Raw genomic sequence first — 21492 nt, 5'->3', positions numbered from 1 at the left:
CCATACAAGCTCATCTAGTTGTTTAAGATGTTGTCAATGTATTGCTGACCTGTTAATGTGCCTCTGTTTAGCACAACCAGGTCGGATCGTCCATCTCAGCTGTTGCCTCCCATAACCATAATTGACCAACATCCGTTGAGGTCATGCTCAGCAATATTTGCAGCCTTAAACTTTTCAACTTGTCTTTTCCTTTGGCATTAGCAAGGTCCGTGGAGAAGTTGATGTCGAAGACATTGCATGACATGCCCGAAAGACCAAAAACCGATCCTAAGCTGGTGTTGAGACAATCTCTAGTATAACTCCTGACAGGTGTACCATGTAGCCGGTATGTCTCCCCCAGACTCTGGTGATGTCAGTGTGGTGTACACCAAGCCCCGCACCAAACTAGCGGAAGGTTTTCCCCAGCTGTACCATCCCTACAGCCCTCTATAACTCAGTTTCTCTGACAGATGTAAGAAATGTAAGCCAGAGAATGACAATAAGCTGGTAATGTCACCGTATAACAAAAGAGATGTGAATGTACACCTCATGTAACATATTGGGGTAAATGCTTTCCATGCTACCTGGACGAGTGATAACAGATTAGTCAACACAGATTCGTGTCAGGAGGCACTTTCAAAATATGGCTGAATCAGAATATTTAGAAATTGGAAAGAAATATGTTATATACTTGTGATGATATAACAATTAACTTATGGTGCTTAGCCAACGTGAGCAGTATATAATTATGATAACTGTATCATTTTAGATAAATGATAGTCAGGTCAATCGTTGAAATATGTTACATACCGTCTGAATTGTTTGCAGATCTTGCTGATTATACTGATGCTGAAATGTTAAATAATATATATTAAATATTCTCTTAATAGATAAATAGACGAGATAAATTACAAATATGTTAGAGCAAACACTTTCACATGTCCAAATTAAATATCAGGGAGTAACGAAAAGGTACAGAAGTATTCGAAAATCGTTAGAAAGGGTTTATAGAATTAAACCTAAAATTCACTATAAGGAAAGTTTGAGTTCACGTGCAATATCTGTAAGAAGTCCACTTTTTACCTATTAAGATTATAAATGCATCGTACCCGTTTTTTGCTAAAACAATAACGTCAATGATAGTTAATAAAAATGTCAGCCCAGGAATCACAACGAAAATAATCCAAAGCCGGTTTGAGCCTGACCAAGTCACCAGAAGAGCTACGCACACTAAAGCATAAATATATAGAAACATGGCGAACCCATCTCTCTCAAGCTCATTTTTTATTGTTGACTGAAATGAAAGTTGATTATTCATCTTATATTAATTATCTTTTATAAAAAGGTTTATAATCTAAATTTGTTTAGTATTCAATGAAAGTCAGAATTTATTGTTAGTATCTGATATATACATTTGTTAATCACTTGAAAGATTCAAATTAAGTATATTTACTTTGCTTAAAACAGTAACTAAATAGATTGGAACATTAAACTTGGTCTCTGCAAAAATAAATAGCTTACAAAGAGAGAAGCTTGCAAAGCCAAGTTATGATAACATTGCAAACTGTCGCTTTGGGACTAGCCATTTCTTTCTTAAATTGAATTAATATAATCAAATTATTATTTCAATGTTTTAAGCTTTAGATTACAGCAGGGTATTGCTAAACGTGCTGGTATGAAAATGTCGCAGACGAATAATACAAACATCAACTATTCCTTGCCATTTAGTATAGAAATGTAGTATTTTCGCAAATTAAGGCGACAAATGAATGTTTACAAAATGAGTGAAACCAGCTATGTGCGTGTACTCAGTAGCGCGTGGCATCAGTTATCCGCTTTCACGGTAGAACGATATTTTGTCATTAAAAAAGAGAGTGAGTATCTTCATTGTAGCACAGGTAAAAAGGATATTTATCTTGGTGCGATTTCATATATTTGAAATATTGCTTATTTAGTTTTTATTTAGCGATTTTAAATACTTTTGCTTGTTTTACTCGAAAAGGTAATATACAAAGAGGCATTTTTGTCTTTATCGTCATTTATTTCATGCTTTCCAGTGTTTTATTGTAATATATCAGATGATTATATTCTGATAAACCACTAGTGAAATTTATAAAATATAATTTTCACTGTAGCCGGACTATATCTGAATGCGGATGAAAAGAAAATCATAACTAAATGGAATAACAGGCAAAAATAAATGCGGTCGTACGTTAATTTTGCTTCTTTAGGAAAAGTAAGTCGAACTCACCATAAATCATGTTAAAAATGTAACAAAATTAGAGAAATTTAACAGAACTGTATTTCAAAATTGATGATGTGACGTCATAATATGATGACGTCACAAAGGAGAATGCTCGACGTTACGCGGCAAAATCAGTAAAAAATACTTAAAATCACTTAAAAAACATGAAATAAATAGAAAATCTATTTGTTCTACATATAAGATTGAAATATATTTCATTCGTGAGCACCAGCTATTATATTTTCACTCGTGGCTACGCCACTCGTAAAAATATTGCGTCTGGTGTTCACTCAGTGAAATTATATTTCAATCTTACATGCTAAACAAACAAATGTCCACTATATATCTCCTTCTTCATTCATGTTTTATATTTAAAAAGAAACTTTTGAAAAATTGTATATCCGAAGTTTTTTTTTATTAATGTAAGTATATGTATCGGGATACTAGTATATTGAAATTAATAAATATTTACAATTAAGATTGTATTTATTAATAATCAGCGCACGCTACGGTAATACTAGCTAACTAACTTGAAAAATATGACTTACCAAATTAAACACAATTAAGAACTTACTTTTGAGAAAAATATCCCTACATGTTTTTTTTATTCAACGGTAGATAATTGTGTGTTGCCTTTAATGTAAAAATAATAAATGAACAATTCCTGTAGTATCATTACATTCAGATAGTGTTAACGGTGCTTCTTAATCGTATTGGCTGATTAAACACTGTAAATTACTTATAAAACCTCAAAACCGTCAAAAACTTATGCTAATGAATACAATGCGGTATCAATCATTGCAAGGTAGAATATTATAAAAAAAGCCACTAAAGTCGGTTACTTTATAGTTTCATTATGCCAAAAAGTTTTTTAAAAAATAACTAGCTTTTCCCTAAATAAAGCCATTATTAGATGTTAACGTGACATTTCGAGGAATACAAAGGGTTCGTATGCATAACACTCCGATATATCAAATAAAAATGTGTGTAAACTATTTTCAATTGCCTGATCGCAAAATGGGAAGGATATCTGTGGCGATTGTTTCAAACGACATTTAAATATTTAACATTGACATGTAAGCAATGTTCATCTATATTAATATTGTGTTAAGATGTTAATAACTTGAAGAAAAAATAATGATAAGCAATAACTTATTTTGGAAATGTATTGTCATTTCATTACTATTTATACCAATTGTTTTTGCGCCTTTTTTAATTTTCCGATTCATACAAAATTATATCGCTTTACTTTCGTACATGAATCGACTGATTTTTTTGATTCAATGGTTGTGTTGGTTTCGGATACAGAAAATCCGAACATCTATATCGAAAACAAATGATTCAGTAAGATCGACCGATATAGCATGATGACGTAAAAGACTAGAATTTTATTTTATTTTTTATATAAAAACATGGTCATACAAATGATTCGTGTCGGGGGAAGCAAGATATGATGCGAATCAAAGAATAAAACATACCTCATTAAAGAACTTATACCAGATCGCTTGAAAAATGAGAATTGCCCCAACCATACAAATATGAAATAAAATCCATCCATCCAAAAATGTGAAGTACCAGACAGGAGGCAATCTGGAGTATATGGCAATCCACTGTAGCAACGTTGCCGACAATCCAGTCGTACATAACGCGACGCGAGGGCCCATTTGATCCTTAAACCCAAACGAGCACATGGCGATTACGAAGAATATTGGAAATGGAGCAAAGTACATAGATCCATAGGCATTACTCCTTCTTTTAAACTTTACACCCGTGATTAAGAAGGAAAATTCGCCACCTGAAATTTTGATAGTATGCGTTAAAGTGTTTAACAGAAACAATTTCCGAACTTCTTATTCTAATAATTTCATATTGTTTGGTGTTTCAGTAATTGTGTTGCATATAAATAGCAAGTTCTTTCTATCCTTACAAATGAAATGAGTCTTTAATACAATCAAAATTATTTATTAAACGATTAGGTTCATTCGAATAGAAGATAGATATTTGCTGTTCATTTTGCATGCATTGTTTTTTTTTAATATCAAAATTATCATAGTGTTTCATATTACATTCACATTAGTTACCTGCCAGAGATCTGTCATTACTTGGTTCTAGGCCTTCTAAATTTTCTCCGACGTCTACTTCGTAATTTGCTAAATCAAAGTGGGACGTGAGTATACCATTCTTAGACCATTGAAAAAGGAGTTTGTCCGACGTGAATGCGTCTGTATATAGTTGAAATTAAAAAAATATATAATTATTATTTCCTTGTTTCTTCTGAAAAATAGCACTTCCAATACCAAAATTTTAGTTCAGAAAAAATGGGCATAACTCATAAACCACAAGGTAAATTTTGTTTTAATTTTACATTTTTACATAAAGATGAACTTTAAGATATATAACTGTCCTATGTTGGCAATTTTACAGTTCCTTGTAGTGGCCATTAAGGGGTGAACTACCTTAATGTGTTATTTTCGTCTTAGGACAACAAGTATATTTTTGCGAACCAAATGTCATTTCCTCGACATTTAAAGTACGAAATGTATTGCATCAAAAATTCTTGTTGTCTGTGATCGGATGTTGAGTTCGTACAGGTTTGACATTTCAAGGTGTGTCGCCAATTTTAGAAAAAAAAACTTCATGTGATGAGCAAGTCACTCATTGTCTTATCTATTTTCACGTCCCGGCTCTTTTTTCCTGAGGACTTTATAAGTTGATATTCTAGGTACTGTGTTTTAGTAATCTGTTCTCCATATTTAAATGGCCACTTTCATTTTGCTTCGTTAATTTTTTAAGATAAATATTCTTAAAAGCATCAAATTCATTCATTTAAACAACAAGTACTTCTTTGCTTTCAAGATAGACATGAATTTCTGAATTAAATAAAATTAAAACTTCTGGGAATAGGATGAACCATTTGAAGGATTTCCAACAACAGAATTACATGAATATTGCAAACTCGGTTTGATTGAGTCTGTACATGAGAGATAATGGAAAATACAACACTCCACACGCTCTCTAGCAACCCTTGAGAGGTACTCAATTTTCAACACATTTAGTGCCGGAATCAATAGACCTAAAGGAAAGAAAAATATAACAACACTGAAGTGAATGATCTCTCCCTTTCCATAACGTTTTAATTTGCTTCATTTCTTAACATCATTTGTAAAATATTCCTCATTCTTGAAACATTATATCAAGGGCAGACAATTTGAAAGGACATTTTATATAATCATGTTTACCTTTTTACTTTGCTATTGAAAAAATTCTATTATTTTTTTTCAAATCAGTTAAAATACTTACAACTTTGAAGTTTTACATTACATGTTTGAACATCAAATGGGTACAAGTTTAGATCCATGTGACAGTTACCAGTCATCGAAACTCTATAATGAATGGAAGATTGGACACAAAATTTCATTATTCAGCAAATTGATATAATATTAATTGTCTAATTACATACATAAAGGGGTACTCAGGCAAAAATATGGAAGATTGGACACAAAATTTCATTATTCAGCAAATTGATATAATATTAATTGTCTAATTACATACATAAAGGGGTACTCAGGCAAAAATATGGAAGATGGGACACAATATTTCATTATTCAGCAAATTGATATAATATTAATTGCCTAATTATATACATAAAGGGGTACTCAGGCAAAAATATAAGACCAAAATATTAGAATGGTCTTATGTACTCACATCTCGTTAAAATGACTTTTTTAAAGTCCCAACATAAATTTCTGTATAAATTTTATATATAATTTTGGGTTTGAAGTGTAATTATATCTATATATGTTGACCAAAATCTAGATGCCGACCGAATCACCGAGTAGTTTGAAAATAAGTCATGTGACTTGGATAAACCCTGGTAGTTACAATTACAGATATTGTAGATATTATCTGATTGAAACAAGTCTAAGCCATTCACTTGGCATGTTCTTTGATGTTTCCAGAGTTCACTGTGACAACCATTGTGAAATCAAAACACTCTTATCTGACCTACGTGGGTTAAGTAAGGAAACAACCATTTTATTCTCTATAAGGAGAAAAGTTATGTTCCAGTGACTGCCTAGTGTATTCATTTTGAGGACATTTACAGAAAAATGAATAAAAATTTAAAACGAATAAAAAATGTGCCTGTGTCTCCCTTTAAAGCTGTGACAAAGATAATACACTAATATTCATTACATACCGCATACTAAATGTGACTGTCCCATTAGGATCAATGTACGCAAGTTCTTCGTGTTTCACAAACGAATGAGGATCAACTTTTCTCTCATTGCTTATATACAGGTCAGGTTTCCAGATCAAGTCGACCATATCTCCGGTAAGGTCGATACGAGTAAAGTTTGCGACATCATAAAATGCAAGCCTTGAATCTCTCCACTGCATTCTTAGAAACATCATCAAACTGTACTCCTTAAAGTATATCAACGAACACATTTATTTTAATAATTGTATTTCAAGAAGGTATGTATAGTACAGCTGTTAGTTATATCCATTTATTTTAATCAGGACCCAGACTATTAGTGTTTTTTTTGTATTTAGCAATTGTATTTTGATGAAAAAACTTGCTTTAGGAAAACAACATATACATATATATGACATATATATATACATATATATAACATGTTAAAAACTATAACACATGCTCAGAATATGATCTTTTGTTAAAGTGACTTATAGGTCCTATGGGCCGGGTGTTCATCTTTGTGTATTTATGTGTATGTATATACGTATAACACATGTCACTATGATAAAGAATTTACTTACTTTCTTACTTACTTATACATATCATCACAGTCTTAGATATTGAACGGAATACAAAATTCCTTGACTGAAGCATGATAGTAATAAAAACTTGCGAACTGTTAAAAAAATACAGTTTTAAAATCAACACTAACATTAGCTTGATTTTTTATTATTTAAAGGTTATAAGAATAGCTTTGAGCCCGTGGCATACTCTACCGATTCATTGTTGGCCATATCAATCTGCTTATTCATATAATTATATAAACTTATATTTTTTTATTTGCACGAAAGGACATATTAGTACTTCTTTTTGCACCACTTGCATGAAACATAACTTGAACTTACCTTTTTGCAATAAACCTGTCGTTTCTTAAAATACCTTGTTCAATCTTTCTTGAAATTAAAATCTGATAGATGGTGAGATTTAAAATTAAAAACATTTTACTACGTATGATTGAAAATCATTTTGTTTATATAATTTCATTGTAGCTGAAATATGTTGGAGCTACAAGCTTACTGAAACACTCTCGTTCCAGGAACCAGCCAGTACTAAGCAATGAATGTAAAGTTTCTTGCTCAAGAAAAAATTCTGTTTGCCTCTGACAAGGTTTGAACAAACGAGGTCAGCAATCATTAGATTATTTGATTACTAATATCTAAAATCTATCCTCAGTGTTCATGGAAAATTGTTTTTTGGTGTCTCTATGCTTTTTTGATCCGATTTTATCCAATTCACTTTGTTCTATTTTTTTTCAAAACAAATGTGCCGCCAAATGCAAAGATTTGTATTATTTATCAGTAAAGAGATATAACAAGATGCTTCGTGCCACATACTCATGCATGTCATTGTTCAAGTTCATTTGAAAGATGAACGGTGCGGTTTATAAACTTGATCATTCAATTTAAAGTTCCTAATGAACATTTAGCATGATATAAAGGTGAAACATAAGCAAAAAGTAGAAACTACAATAATATATTTTAAAATTTATTTCACTTAAAAAGTTTTTTGAATAACTACATAAAATAGAGCTAGGGGCATTTGATGTTTATCAGTAAGCATTAATAAGTGGAAACCATGACTAGACTAATATGAAAACAAAGCAGATGTATTCTCCTATATCATGTACCATTAATTTAGCCTCCTTATTAAAACAATGCTCCTTTTCGCCGGTAAAGCATGTGGTTTCAGAAGATTTAAAGCGGTTCAAACTTCACCGAGAAGGTATGTGTTGCATTACCTTAACCACAGCTTTGTCTTGTGTATACCCCTATGGGATTTTCTTCTCTTTTATTTCTTTTAGCCTTACAAGTTAAAAATGACTTCATCCCATTTAATATAGTGAAGGCAACCATATTTTAAAAGAACACGTTGACATTTACATGTTAATGTGAACAAGTTCTTGTATTGTGTGTATTTTAAAGTCCTTTTTTTAATACTTTCAGTACTTCAGGTCTAAACAGGTGATTGTACACTTTTCTTAGTCAAAGTCAAAATTTTTAATGTCCGTGAAGTATGCGGGCTAATGGGCTAGCAGTCTAGCGGGCTAACAGTATGAACTGAGCGGGCTAGCAGTCTAGCGGGCTAACAGTGTGAACTGGGCGGGCAAGCAGCCTAGCGGGCTAACAGTGTGAACTGGGCGGGCTAGCAGTCTAGTGGACTAGCAGTGTGAACTGGGCGGGCTGGCGGGCCAGCGGGCTAAATTCTAAAATTTTATTGATTGAATATAAAAATGTAATGAAACATTACCTGGCAGTGTGAAGTGGGCGGGCTAACAGTGTAGTGTGCTAGCAGTGTGAACTGGGCGGGCTGGCGGGCCAGCGGGCTAAAATCTAAAACTTTATTGATTGAACATAAAAACGTTATGATACATTACCTGGCAGTGTGAACTGGGCGGGATAGCAGTGTAGCGGGCTAGCAGTGTGAAACTGTGCGGGCTGGCGGGCCAGCGGGTTAAAATCTAAAACTTTATTGATTGAACATAAAAATGTTATGATACATTACCTGGCAGTGTGAAGTGGGCGGGCTAGCAGTGTAGCGGGCTAGCAGTGTGAACTGGGCGGGCTGGCGGGCCAGCGGGCTAAAATCTAAAACTTTATTGATTGAACATAAAAATGTTAAGATACATTACCTGGCAGTGTGAAGTGGGCGGGCTAACAGTGTAGCGGGCTAGCAGTGTGAACTGGGCGGGCTGGCGGGCCAGCGGGCTAAAATCTAAAACTTTATTGATTGAACATAAAAACGTTATGGTACATTACCTTGCAGTGTAAAGTGGGCGGGCTAGCAGTGTAGCGGGCTAGCAGTGTGAACTGGGCGGGCTGGCGGGCCAGCGGGCTAAAATCTAAAACTTTATTGATTGAGCATAAAAATGTTATGATACATTACCTAGCAGTGTGAAGTGGGCGGGCTTACAGTGTAGCGGGCTAGAAGTGTGAACTGGGCAGGCTGGCGGGCCAGCGGGCTAAAATCTAAAACTTTATTGATTGAACATAAAAATGTTATGATACATTACCTGGCAGTCTGAAGTGGGCGGGCTAGCAGTGTAGCGGGCTAGCAGTGTGAACTGGGCGGGCCAGCGGGCTAAAATCTAAAACTTTATTGATTGAACATAAAAATGTTATGATACATTACCTGGCAGTGTGAAGTGGGCGGGCTAGCAGTGTAGCCGGAAAGCAGTGTGAACTGGGCGGGCTGGCGGGCCAGCGGGCTAAAATCTAAAACTTTATTGATTGAACATAAAAATGTTATGATACATTACCTGGCAGTGTGAACTGGGCAGGATAGCAGTAGCGGGCTAGCAGTGTGAACTGGGCGGGCTGGCAGGCCAGCGGGATTAAATCTAACACTTTATTGATTGAACATAAAAATGTTATGATACATTACCTGGCAGTGTGAAGTGGGCGGGCTAGCAGTAGCGGGCTAGCAGTGTGAACTGGACGGGCTGGCAGGCCAGCGGGCTAAAATCTTAAACTTTATTGATTGAACATAAAAATGTTATGATACATTACCTGGCAGTGTGAAGTGGGCGGGCTAACAGTAGCGGGCTAGCAGTGTGAACTGGGCGGGCTGGCGGGCCAGCGGGCTAAAATCTTAAACTGTATTGATTGAACATTAAAATGTTATGATACATTACCTGGCAGTGTGAAGTTGGTACTCAAGATCACTTTACGGTCTAAACTTGGTCACGCTTCCTTAAAATCTAGGTTACTATGTCAATTTTTAGAAATGTCATCTCCGCGCCATAACTCCAGTTTTGCAAAAGGGGATATAAATCAGTAATATACTGTGCATATCAAGTGAATGATTTGTAGGACTTTGGTATGTAGGGGGTTCCCTTCAGAAAGAAAATCAAATAACACTTACAATTCGCTCCTACATAAACATGAGTTATTGTATGGAAATGACTTTTCAAAGGTTTGACTTGGTGATCTTGATTTTAACCAAACTGTGAACAGCTGTTCATGTAGTTAATTCTTTATTGCTATTGTATGCAATATAACAAAATAATGCAGTTATATAATTTATCGTACCCAAAATGTTCCTTTAATGAAATCCGTAATTTTGAAACTAGAAGGCCAAGTATTTTTTATTGTGTTGAAATGTTTATTTCAGGACGATATGCCAGATCTCCGAAAGCAAGTGGCGCTCGAAGTAATGGGAGAAAACCTTTTATAAGTGGAAACTAATCACAATATATGAAAAGGGAACGAACGCGACACAATATGAAAATATTGCAGGCTCGGTTTAATGAGCCTGTTCATGGGCAGTAATGGAAATGCATATTACTGCCCACGCCGTTTAGCTTCGGGTTGAGCGCAACTCAATATTTACCAATAAATAGTAAGAACTACTGTGATACTACTTGTGTCAGTTAGAAGAGTTTCACATTACACGTTACTTGTAATTAGATTAACTTACATTAAGCTAATCCGAATAAAACATATTAAACATTACTGAAAAAACATTTGAATCTAATCTGTAGGTGTCGTCGATTTGAAGTTTGTATTTTTGGTTCAAGAGCATGCATATTATGTCATCTAAATCGCTTTGTTGATATGGGCAATTTATAAGAGGAACATATCGGGATAATGTTTTAACCTTATTTGACATTGATTTTTTTAAGTCTAGCTTGTATATGGATTTTTTATGACTCCATGAAGTGGGAGGCATATAGAGTTGCACTCGTCCATATGTACGTCCGTCCTTCCGTCCGTCATTTTTGCCCGGAGCATATCTCAAAAAATATTAAAGGTATCAACTTGAAACTTCATAGGTGGATAGATCATAATGAGGATGAGTGCAGTGCACAAGAATGATAGCTCCACCCTGCATAATTTTTGAGTTATTGCCCTTTGTTATTTTTCAAACTTAGTTTTTGTCCAGAGTATAACTCAAAAAGCCTTTGAGATATTAACATGAAACTTCATGGGTGGATAGATCTCACTCAGGAGTTGTTCAGTGCCCAAGAATGATAACTCTACCCTTCATAATTTTTGAGTCATTACCCTTTGTCATTTTTCATACTTTATTTTTCACCTGAGTGGAGCATAACTCAAAGTCTTTGAGATGTCAACATGAAACTTCATAGGTGGATAGATCTCATAGAGGATGAGTGCAGCACACAAGAATGATAACTCTACCTGCATAATTTTTGAGTTATTGCCCTTTGTTATTTTCAGCCATCAGTATTCACATAGGTTTCAAATCTGTAATCACTTCACCCATCAGTTTTCATTACCAAAAGACCTCTTTAAATTGAATTATTTTGCTCTACTACATATACATTCTTACAATGAGCAAAGACATTTGGCGGGGGATGGCCATGCTAACATGGCTCTTGTTAAGAAAATATTTTTTCCTGCGACCATTTTCATCACAGTTATGGCCCAGTGATAAGTTCAGCAATAAAATCTTGTGGCATCAGCTCTTCATTAACTCCCTGACCGATTTCTTTTAAACTTATACAGAGGATCAAGCAGGATTTATAGATGATTGTAAAGAAAATATTTTTTTTCCTGCTGCCATATTTACCAGACTTTTGTTATTGCCACTCATAACATTTTTATGCCATAACATTTTGTGGCATCAACTTCACATTTTCTACTTGGCTGATTTCTAATAAACTTGCACATATGACTAGACATTATGTGTACATTGTTGTAAAGGATTTTTTCTTGCAAGCATTTTCTCCAGAGTCAATACCTTTTCTTTATGTTAGTCATAAAATTTTATGGCACTTACTCCTCATGTACTAGTCATGCTCACCACTTGTTCTTAATACCTGATGCAAAGGTTTGTTACACATGTTGTTGCAGCAGTGGGAGCATCAGTGTCCTGAGGACACAGTCTAGTTTTAGATAATTTTTTGGGAACCATCTTTCGTTCTTTCGTTTAAACTTTATTGAATATAAATTAGAATTTGAATAGTTTTCTTGAAACGACATCATAAGTTAAAGGGAGACACAGTCAAAATTTTCATATTTTAGATTTTAATTTTCTATCCAATATTCTATAAATGTCATCGAAATAAATAGACTAAGCAGTCCTTGGAACAAAAATTTTTTCCATATAAAGAAAAAAAATGTTGATTTCCTAACCTGACCCACGCGGGTCAAGTTACAGCATTTAGATTTCACCATTATAGTTATCACCGTGAACTATAAAAACGTAAAAGAACCTGTCAAATGAGCGACTTAGGCTTGTTTTAATCTTCCAATATCTATAATATTTGTTTTGTTAACTTCTAGGGATTGTAATTGTCAAATGACTTGTTTTAAAACTACTCATTAGTTCTTTCTGCGTCGTCATTTCGTTCAACATATGTAGACTTATTTAGGTTTTAAACTCACATTATAAAGTATTTATACAGACAAAAAACATGCAGGGACTTTTAATCACTTTTTAAACTTCATTTTAGCATAAGTTAAGTAAATATGGTAAATTTAATATTTTGTCATATATTTGCCTGAGTATCCCTTTTTAACCCTTAATGACTTTTTCGGGAGTTTTCATATAGGCATATAGGCAAAATTAAAACTGTTCAATAGAATTTCTTTAAACTTTGCATGTTGAATAAATTTGATAACAGAAACTTCTTAAGCAAAAAAGAATTTGGGGTCACCGTTCTCGTTTTTGAGTTATACATTATTAATAGGCGCCAACAATAGCCGGTTGTTCAGGTTCCACAATGTTCGGTGCCTGGACACTAGAATCATACTCAGTGGTTGGGCAGTAAACAGTGTAGATTCTTGGCAGACGGCGCGAATGCGCACCGACTGATGTGGATCTTCGATGTTCGCAAAGGCTGAGTATACTCGGTCAAAGCACTTTCACAATTAAGTGTTAATGTCCGTAGTTTGTTTCAGCCTGCTAGGATTAGGAGTTTTAAAAATGTCTAAATTTTGCTATTAATACAGAAGATGCCAGCTCCATAACCATCCCTGGTTGGTTGAGACCATGGTTTAATTTAATACGAAATATTTGACAGGAGTGACCCCAGAAAAATCTCTGCCCCTGGACTGAGAGTCCGGTATATTAACCAGTTCGCCACAAGTTGGCTCGAGTACAAAGGTTTTGGTTTTAATCCTTTTGTAAGTCCATAACTGTGCCTGTTTCTTTGCCATGATGAAAAAACGCCGACTTCAGTTAATGAATCATGAAAACGCCAGCCCTCCCACTTCACACTTCTTAGATATGTATCATGAGGTTTTCATATTGTCACACTTCTAAGAAATATATATCATGATGTTTTCATGTTGATACAATTAAGTACATGTATTAAAGTTTAGCCCGCTGGCCCGCCAGCACGACCAGTTCACACTGCTAGTCCGCTACACTGCTAGCCCGCCCACTTCACACTGCCAGGTAATGTATCAAAACGTTTTTATGTTCAATCAAAAAAGTATTAGATTTAAGCCCGCTGGTCCGCTGGCCCGCCAGCCCGCCCAGTTCACACTGCTAGCCCGCTACACTGTTAGCCCGCCCACTTCACACTGCCAATTAATGTATCATAACGTTTTTATGTTCAATCAATAAAGTTTTAGATTTTAGCCTGCTGGCCCGCCAGCCCGCCCAGTTCACACTGCTAGCCCGCTACACTGTCAGACCGTCCAATTCACACTGCTAGGAAATGTATCATAAGGTTTTAATGTTGAATCAATAAAGTTTTAGATTTTAGCCCGCTGGCCCGCCAGCCCGCCCAGCACACTGCTAGCCCGCTACACTGTTAGCCCGCCCACTTCACACTGCCAGGTATTATATCATAACATTTTTATGTTCAATCAATAAAGTTTTAGATTTTAGCCCGCTGGCCCGCCAGCCCGCCCAGTTCACACTGCTAGCCCGTTACACTGTTAGCCCGCCACTTCACACTGCAGGTAATGTATTATAACATTTATATGTTCAATCAATAAAATAAAGTTTTAGATTTTAGCCCGCTGGCCCGCCAGCCCGCCCAGTTCACACTGCTAGCCCGCTACACTGCTAGCCCGCCCACTTCACACTGCCAGGTTATGTATCATAACGTTTTTATTTTCAATCAATAAAGTTTTAGATTTTAGCCCGCTGGCCCGCTGGCCCGCTTGCCCGCCCAGTTCACACTGCTAGCCCGCTACACTGTTAGCCCGCCCACTTCACACTGCCAGGTAATGTATCATAACATTTGATATGTTCAATCAATAAAGTTTTAGATTTTAGCCCGCTGGCCCGCCAGCCCGCCCAGTTCACACTGCTAGCACGCTACACTGCTAGCCCGCCCACTTCACACTGCCAGGTAATGTATCATAACGTTTTTATGTTCAATCAATAAAGTTTTAGATTTTAGCCCGCTGGCCCGCCAGCCCGCCCAGTTCACACTGTTATCCCGCTACACTGTTAGCCCGCCCACTTCACACTGCCAGGTAATGTATCATAACATTTTTATGTTCAATCAATAAAGTTTTAGATTTTAGCCCGCTGGTCCGCCAGCCCGCCCAGTTCACACTGTTAGCCCGCTAGACTGCTCACCCGCTCAGTTCATACTGTTAGCCGGCTAGACTGCTAGCCCGCGAGCCCGCGTACTTCACGGACATAAATTTTTAACACTTCTTACAAAGTGTGTGTAGAAAAACTTATATATATAGCGGGAAAAAAAAGGTTGAAGCGATTCCTTTTCAAAGTTACATTTCAATTGTTAATTAACAAAACTGTAATAATAATTGAAGAGAAATATCATCCGGTTTCACTAAATTAGATACTATTTAATAATTCTTTGTATCCGTATTGTTTCAAACTTCATTTTGTATAAGAGAAATGCTTAATTTTTCTGTTTAATAAATCTGATGATTTCAAAACCAAAAACGGCCAGAAAGTAATAAAATTGTACAGAAGCAATTTCCCTTTCCATTTTATTTGCATAAACCAATTTTCGTAAAAGATTTTCTCCATGAGATAAAGGAAATTAGCATTTTAAATTTTATACCATATTTTGTTCACTAATTGATGTCACGTCTGAAATCTCTAGTTGTACAATAACGCCACACTGTATGTCTGAAAATACGAATTTATATAAATAATATAAATGAAAGTCATCAAGGAATTACAAGGAATCAAACATTTTACTTGTAGATTAATTACAAAATAGAGAAACCAGAATCCACAAAGAAAGACCAACACCCAAAATTGAGAATATACAGCCATTGTAACAGCTGTTAAAAAGAATATCATAACAGTTACTATATACTATCATGCGATCATTGCTATCACTTTGACCTACAATAAGCATAATATATTTTTCGTTTTATTTAATACTTAAATATAGAACATACGTATATACTCATATATACTTCATTTTGCCAAGGACTGAAATGATCCCTATACTTAGGTTTTCTGTTTGTTTTGATTATCTGGTGAGCAAACAATTTAGATATGTACGACTCATCATTTTGATAAGATAGTTATGCTAGATGGCAGATGATAAAAAGTGGATTAATATGTGAACATTGCAACGCTGATTGTGCACATTAGAATGTACACCATTATCTATATCTGGTTTAGTCGTACAAATCTCGTTTAGGCCACATCAATCTTAATTTTCTTTCGTCGGATTCAGAGTACCTATTTTGTACGTTTAAAAAAATAGAAAAATCTTTTTTCTTTCCGACCGCTCTTAAAAAAATCTCAGAGAATAAAAAATCAATTGAAAATCAATCTGCAACTACAAATCATCCTCCACTCGAATAAAACATGAAATAAGGAATAGTTTGATAACAGAATGCCGAAATTGTCTTCAAGATATTTTATTCGTTTATCCCTTTTAAATTGGCATCACCTATCTCGCTTGTCGGAAATTCTAACAAAATATCAATTTGTACGATGTGTTTAATTATGAATGCAACTTGGCCTATATCTCGCTTTTAAACACGTTTTGCACGAACTATATACATGTATCGCATAGATGGTAGTGTAAGCTCTCAATTTATACAATACATGTGTAAATCAGTTCAGTCCAGTTTTGACAACAGCTCGATTGCCGCTATCTATTCGTGTATACTAAAGCTAAAATGGTTGGGAAAAGGTCTCCTTTCACTGACCAAATACGGTTCTATATCAAGAATCACTGTATTCTTGGTATACAGGCGAAAGACAAATTTAATGAAATATGTCCTGTTTTTGGGATCAATGAACTTTCTTTCCACCTGTCATACGGGGGTGTAAGAAATTTAGAGGTGTGGATTCAGTAAAAGGTGCATCTCTTGCGCGCCGTCCGTAAACTGCAACTTTGCTAAAAGCAGTTGTAAAAATAAAGAATTAAATTGCTACTGGCGCACCATGAGCGTCATAAAAGACATGTATGGAATTTTTCTTAACAAATCAAGGCCCTGCTATTCAAGTTGCCGTACCAAAAGGTAAATCTGTAAATGCAAAGTTTTACAAAGGCCACGTCCTTTATAAATTTAAGAAATATTTCAAAACCTCTCGACCAGCAACTGTTCTCCGTACTCTCAGATTGTTGCATGACAATGCTTCGGCACACAAAGCGGCCATTGCACGATAATATCTGAAACGGGAAAATGTTGTCGAGCTTCCTCACCCTCTTTATTCGCCAGATCTTGTCCCTTAGTTTATACAAATTTATTTTAGTTCGATTGTGTTGGAAGCAATAAGCTTATTGAAACACTTTCGAATCTGTTCCTGGAACCAACCAGTACTAAGCAATGAATGTAAAGTTTCTTGCTCAAGGAAACAACGGCATGCCCCTGTCAGGGTTTGAACCCACGCGGTCAGCAATCCTTAGATTACTAGTCCGACGCGTAAACCACTCGGCCACGCCGCCATATGTCCCTTGTGACTTTTCCTATTTCCAAGGCTCTAAAACACTTTGTTAGAAGATAATATCAAACGCGAAAACATCTACCTCAAAAAGATTGAAAATTAGATTTAAAGACTTAAACTTTGTACATCACATAGTGGTAAGTATTTTGAAAGATTGAGATAATTACTTTGGCACTGTTTGTTAAGCACTTATAAAAATGGACCCCGTTGCATTCATATTTGAACACCCCTCGTAGTAGCCTTAGTGATGAACTGGATAAATTTTGGTAAAAATATTTAAAGCTTAACTTTTTTGTATATTTAACAAATGTGTTTATTGTCATTGACTATATAACAAGACAACAGTTAGTCCAGGGCAATACTTTCCGATTAAGTAACAACCTTTACTGATTTATATAGGTATTCATTTTAAAAAATGTTTTCAAACAAATTTAATGAATAAATGAAATGTTTGTACATGAAAATATTTAAGCAAACATACAACGTACTTTCATCATAACCTGAAGGGTAGCTTTGATCGTATGTTGAAACGCTTGTTAAATTGTCAAGGAGCTCCCGTCTGAAATTGACAAAGAGAAATACAACAGGACGACTCGTACTAATACATTTGATAATGAATTATAAATGGATTCATTCTTTTATTTTCTTTATTTCAATGGCTATGCAAGGCTTACAAATAGACATTATTAAAACTTTGATTCTATTGATAAATTGATGATGTTAACATTTTAAGAAATTATAAAATGTGTATCTGTTAAGGTTTGTAGGTTTATGTATAAGTTACCCAAAAAAGTCAAAATGAAGACATGATTATTCGAAAACAAGGTCGGCTGTCCCAAATTTAATTTACATATAAAAACTTTTTGAAATAATATTCTAAGAATAGGCACGTGTAAAGAAATTATTTTAGTAGTTTTTATTTTGATGTGTTTAGATGTGATCCAAGCAAACACCTTAAATCATAGGACGGTAAATTGTGCTTTTTCCTGTCGTATTTTTCTGTTTAACTGTTTATAGTCTAATTTAATAGGAAGTGATAAAATGAAAATATATTTTAGAATTCTGAAAAAGAAATGTAACACAGTACTTCTTGGCGTGTCCTCCATAAGCCGTTTGTATATCCTAATAATCTGAAAGGAATGTCATACTTGTGAACAAATGCAAAACACGTAAGACGGGATGAATAGTAAATCAGATAAAACATAACGAACTATCCTGTTTGGATTTGAATTATTGGTATTTATCAAATGATGAAACGTTTGTATGTCTCAGAGAACTTTGGTACGATATACTCGTATGTTATTGATAAATTTCATTATTGTTAAAGAAATGTCGTTACATACCATACAGGGCTTTGCGAGCTTATTTCAACTTCATCAAATTGATTAATTCCTAAAACATCTTATGTTAAAGTTGTAGAGATACAAAATATGACTTCTAAGAATATTAAGAGGATATTTTTTCGTTTGAGTGAAATATGGAATATATTTTCACGAAACATGATAAAAAGCCACATATTTTCACGAGCCGGGACGGCGAGTGAAAATATGAGGCATTTTATCATGTTGAGTGAAAATATATACCATATTTCACGAAAAACGAAAAAATAACCTTTTTATTTAATTTCATTATCAAAGAAAAATGGTTATGAACCCCCTTGCCTGCTACGCAACTGCAATTATACAGCGCGCAGTAATGTAAGTATCGTCTTGTTTTGCACGCGATATTTAGCGCTAGATCGTGACGTCACGTAAACAACTTTTTAAACGTCTGTACAGCGTTAATGACTGAATTAAAGATATTGGTGTTCGGATTTATTTTCTTAGTTAGACCATTTTCTATCATTCTAGATAGTTTTCAAAACAAAATTCAACAAAAAAGTTGTATGTATTCATCAGATTTTTCAAACAAAATGGCGAAAGAAGTCCCTTCAAATAAATATGAGTTTTGACTCCGCCCACTTTCATATTTATATTTCATATTTATTTTTAAAAAATATGAAATATATTTGACTGATATAGCACCATATTTCATAGGTAAAATTAAATAAAGCTGTTTATAAAATAAACAGTAGTTATCCCAGTCTTAAGATTTTAATCTTTTTTTTTTCACTTTAAAATCTATGTAAGAAACTTCTTTTATTAAATAATTATATATTTTCTGATTCATTAAGGCAATATATACGAGATATATATCCTGATACCGTATTACAAGATGCTGAGAGATTGAGATGAGTTGAAAAAGTACGTCATTGATTAGTGTATAAATACGAGTATAATATCGAACAAAATAGTGCTCCGCATTTGCAATGACAGACATGAAGCAAAATGATTATTAACGATCCTTATTTACGTTAATACAATTACTTCTAATATCGAGAAATCGCCTTCGATTGAAGAAAATGATAAAACTGCTGGTTGTTTAATCTATGTTCTAAGAAACCAACGTTTTAAAGAAAATAGAAAATATTTTCGATGTCTGCATCACCATTTAATCGCTTCTGGGTGTTTTGGGAACACAGGAAAATCGTGAACTTATAGAGAATTTTTACATTAATCAATACCTGTTTCGCTCGTCAAAAGCTTATGAGCGGGCTTCCAAAAACATTGTTTGCTCGCATCAAAGAGATTGAAAAAGTAATAGTAATAAAACTACTGTTTTTTATAACTCTTTGACTTTGATTTGTAAATAAGCCAACGACTCTGACTCCCTGATATTAGACAGAAGACTATTCCATTAACTATTGTAAATCTAATGTAATAATTTTGGTTCCTTTGGCTACTGAAATATTCAGGTAGTCACTGTTATTTATTTACGAATATTGTCATTAATCGACGTTGAGACATCAGAATGTGTAAAAATTTGATTATATATTGGTGTAATAATCTTTTTTGTATATTAAAACTTAGTTAGTTTTGGAGCTGTCTTATGACAAAAAATGAACATAGCCGATTTTTGCATGTACAATTTGATTGAAACGAAACAAGTAACTACCCGAACGGTTTCAAATTAATTATTTTCTACACATTGTGTGTAAAAGTCATGTTTTAAATAAGGATGTTGATAATTTTCATGTAAACTTTTAGAATATCTCTTTAAACATTACATTTCAGCATTTTCATTGAATGTTTTAAGCTTTGGATACAATACTAGATATTCAGTGATGACATGACCCATATCGATTTAATTTAACAGGGATAAAAAATAAGGTAATCCATATCTATATATATGGATTTTCTAATCATAGATTTTTCCTCTAATATTCATTCTATTTTCACACACGTGTGATAAAAATAGTGTAAAGTCAGATCTTAATGATTAATTTCGATTATTACACATATATCAATTATCAAAGATGATCAAAATAATGTAACATTTGTTTATATGAATTAAATATTTGAAACAACGGTATAAACATGATAATGGAAAAGATTCCTACCTTGTAATTGCAGACTGAACTTTTAAGGTTAGCACAAAAAGAGAAAAAATTGTAATCAATATTGCCTTTCGATCCATCCTGCTGGTACGATATGGGTAGGCGTATATGCGGACTTTGCTATTATAAGATGATAAAAAATCTTAAGATTTTGGTTCTGATAGCATTGTTAATGTCTTACCCGACACAGGTTTATATTGATTAGATAAAGATGTTGAACGTACTTGAGACATAATTGTGTAGAATGGGTGATTATAAAGATTATCATAGATTCGTAGATATCATACTTGACAAGTAATTCAACATATGAATTAGTAATACAATCTTGTTAACTATAATATGCATGTCATTCTGAACACAAATGTCTTAGAATAAATATGTTTAAAAATATAAACTCAAAATAAATCAGGGTCTCAATGGGCAATATAATCCGATATGTGTTATTAATACATATCAAAAGATGCATATTAACTAACAATTTTTAATTATTTGAGCCTTTAAAATATCTTTTCCTAAATTTTTGAAACAACGACAGCGGAGGCATTAGATTATCCGAGTATTTACATAAGAATTACAACTGTGAAAAATACTTGAACTAAGGTTAATAAAATGTATTGTTCTTTTTTAGATAATACTTATACCGAAATACTTACACCAAATATAGGATTGTTTCATCCTGAATATTTAGCTTATAGCCAATTTATCAAAAAGAGAGTTTATACGTGCTGATTATGGAATATAACGACTGTTCAACTTAGTTTAGTT

General features: G+C 34.1%; 1 protein-coding gene across 1 annotated transcript; it reads right to left on the bottom strand.

The window, feature by feature from the left end:
* Positions 1-817: 817 nt before the first annotated feature.
* On the bottom strand, positions 818-20834 carry LOC132752484 (glycine receptor subunit alpha-2-like). The gene is made up of 9 exons (XM_060742813.1): positions 20731-20834; positions 17780-17850; positions 15439-15506; positions 6423-6649; positions 5525-5607; positions 4306-4446; positions 3703-4019; positions 1063-1273; positions 818-828 (listed from the first exon to the last, which is right to left on the bottom strand). The coding sequence occupies exons 1-9, from the start codon at positions 20805-20807 to the stop codon at positions 818-820; spliced, it is 1206 nt and encodes a 401-aa protein (XP_060598796.1). The 5' UTR covers positions 20808-20834.
* Between the last annotated feature and the right edge of the window lie 658 nt (positions 20835-21492).

This window comes from Ruditapes philippinarum, unplaced genomic scaffold, assembly GCF_026571515.1.
Source record: "Ruditapes philippinarum isolate M1 unplaced genomic scaffold, ASM2657151v2 ctg3001_1_1_1_1, whole genome shotgun sequence".
Classification (NCBI taxonomy): Eukaryota; Metazoa; Mollusca; class Bivalvia; order Venerida; family Veneridae; genus Ruditapes; species Ruditapes philippinarum.
The sequence above is the reverse complement of the archived record's forward strand: the minus strand, read 5'-3'. Positions and strand labels throughout refer to the sequence as shown.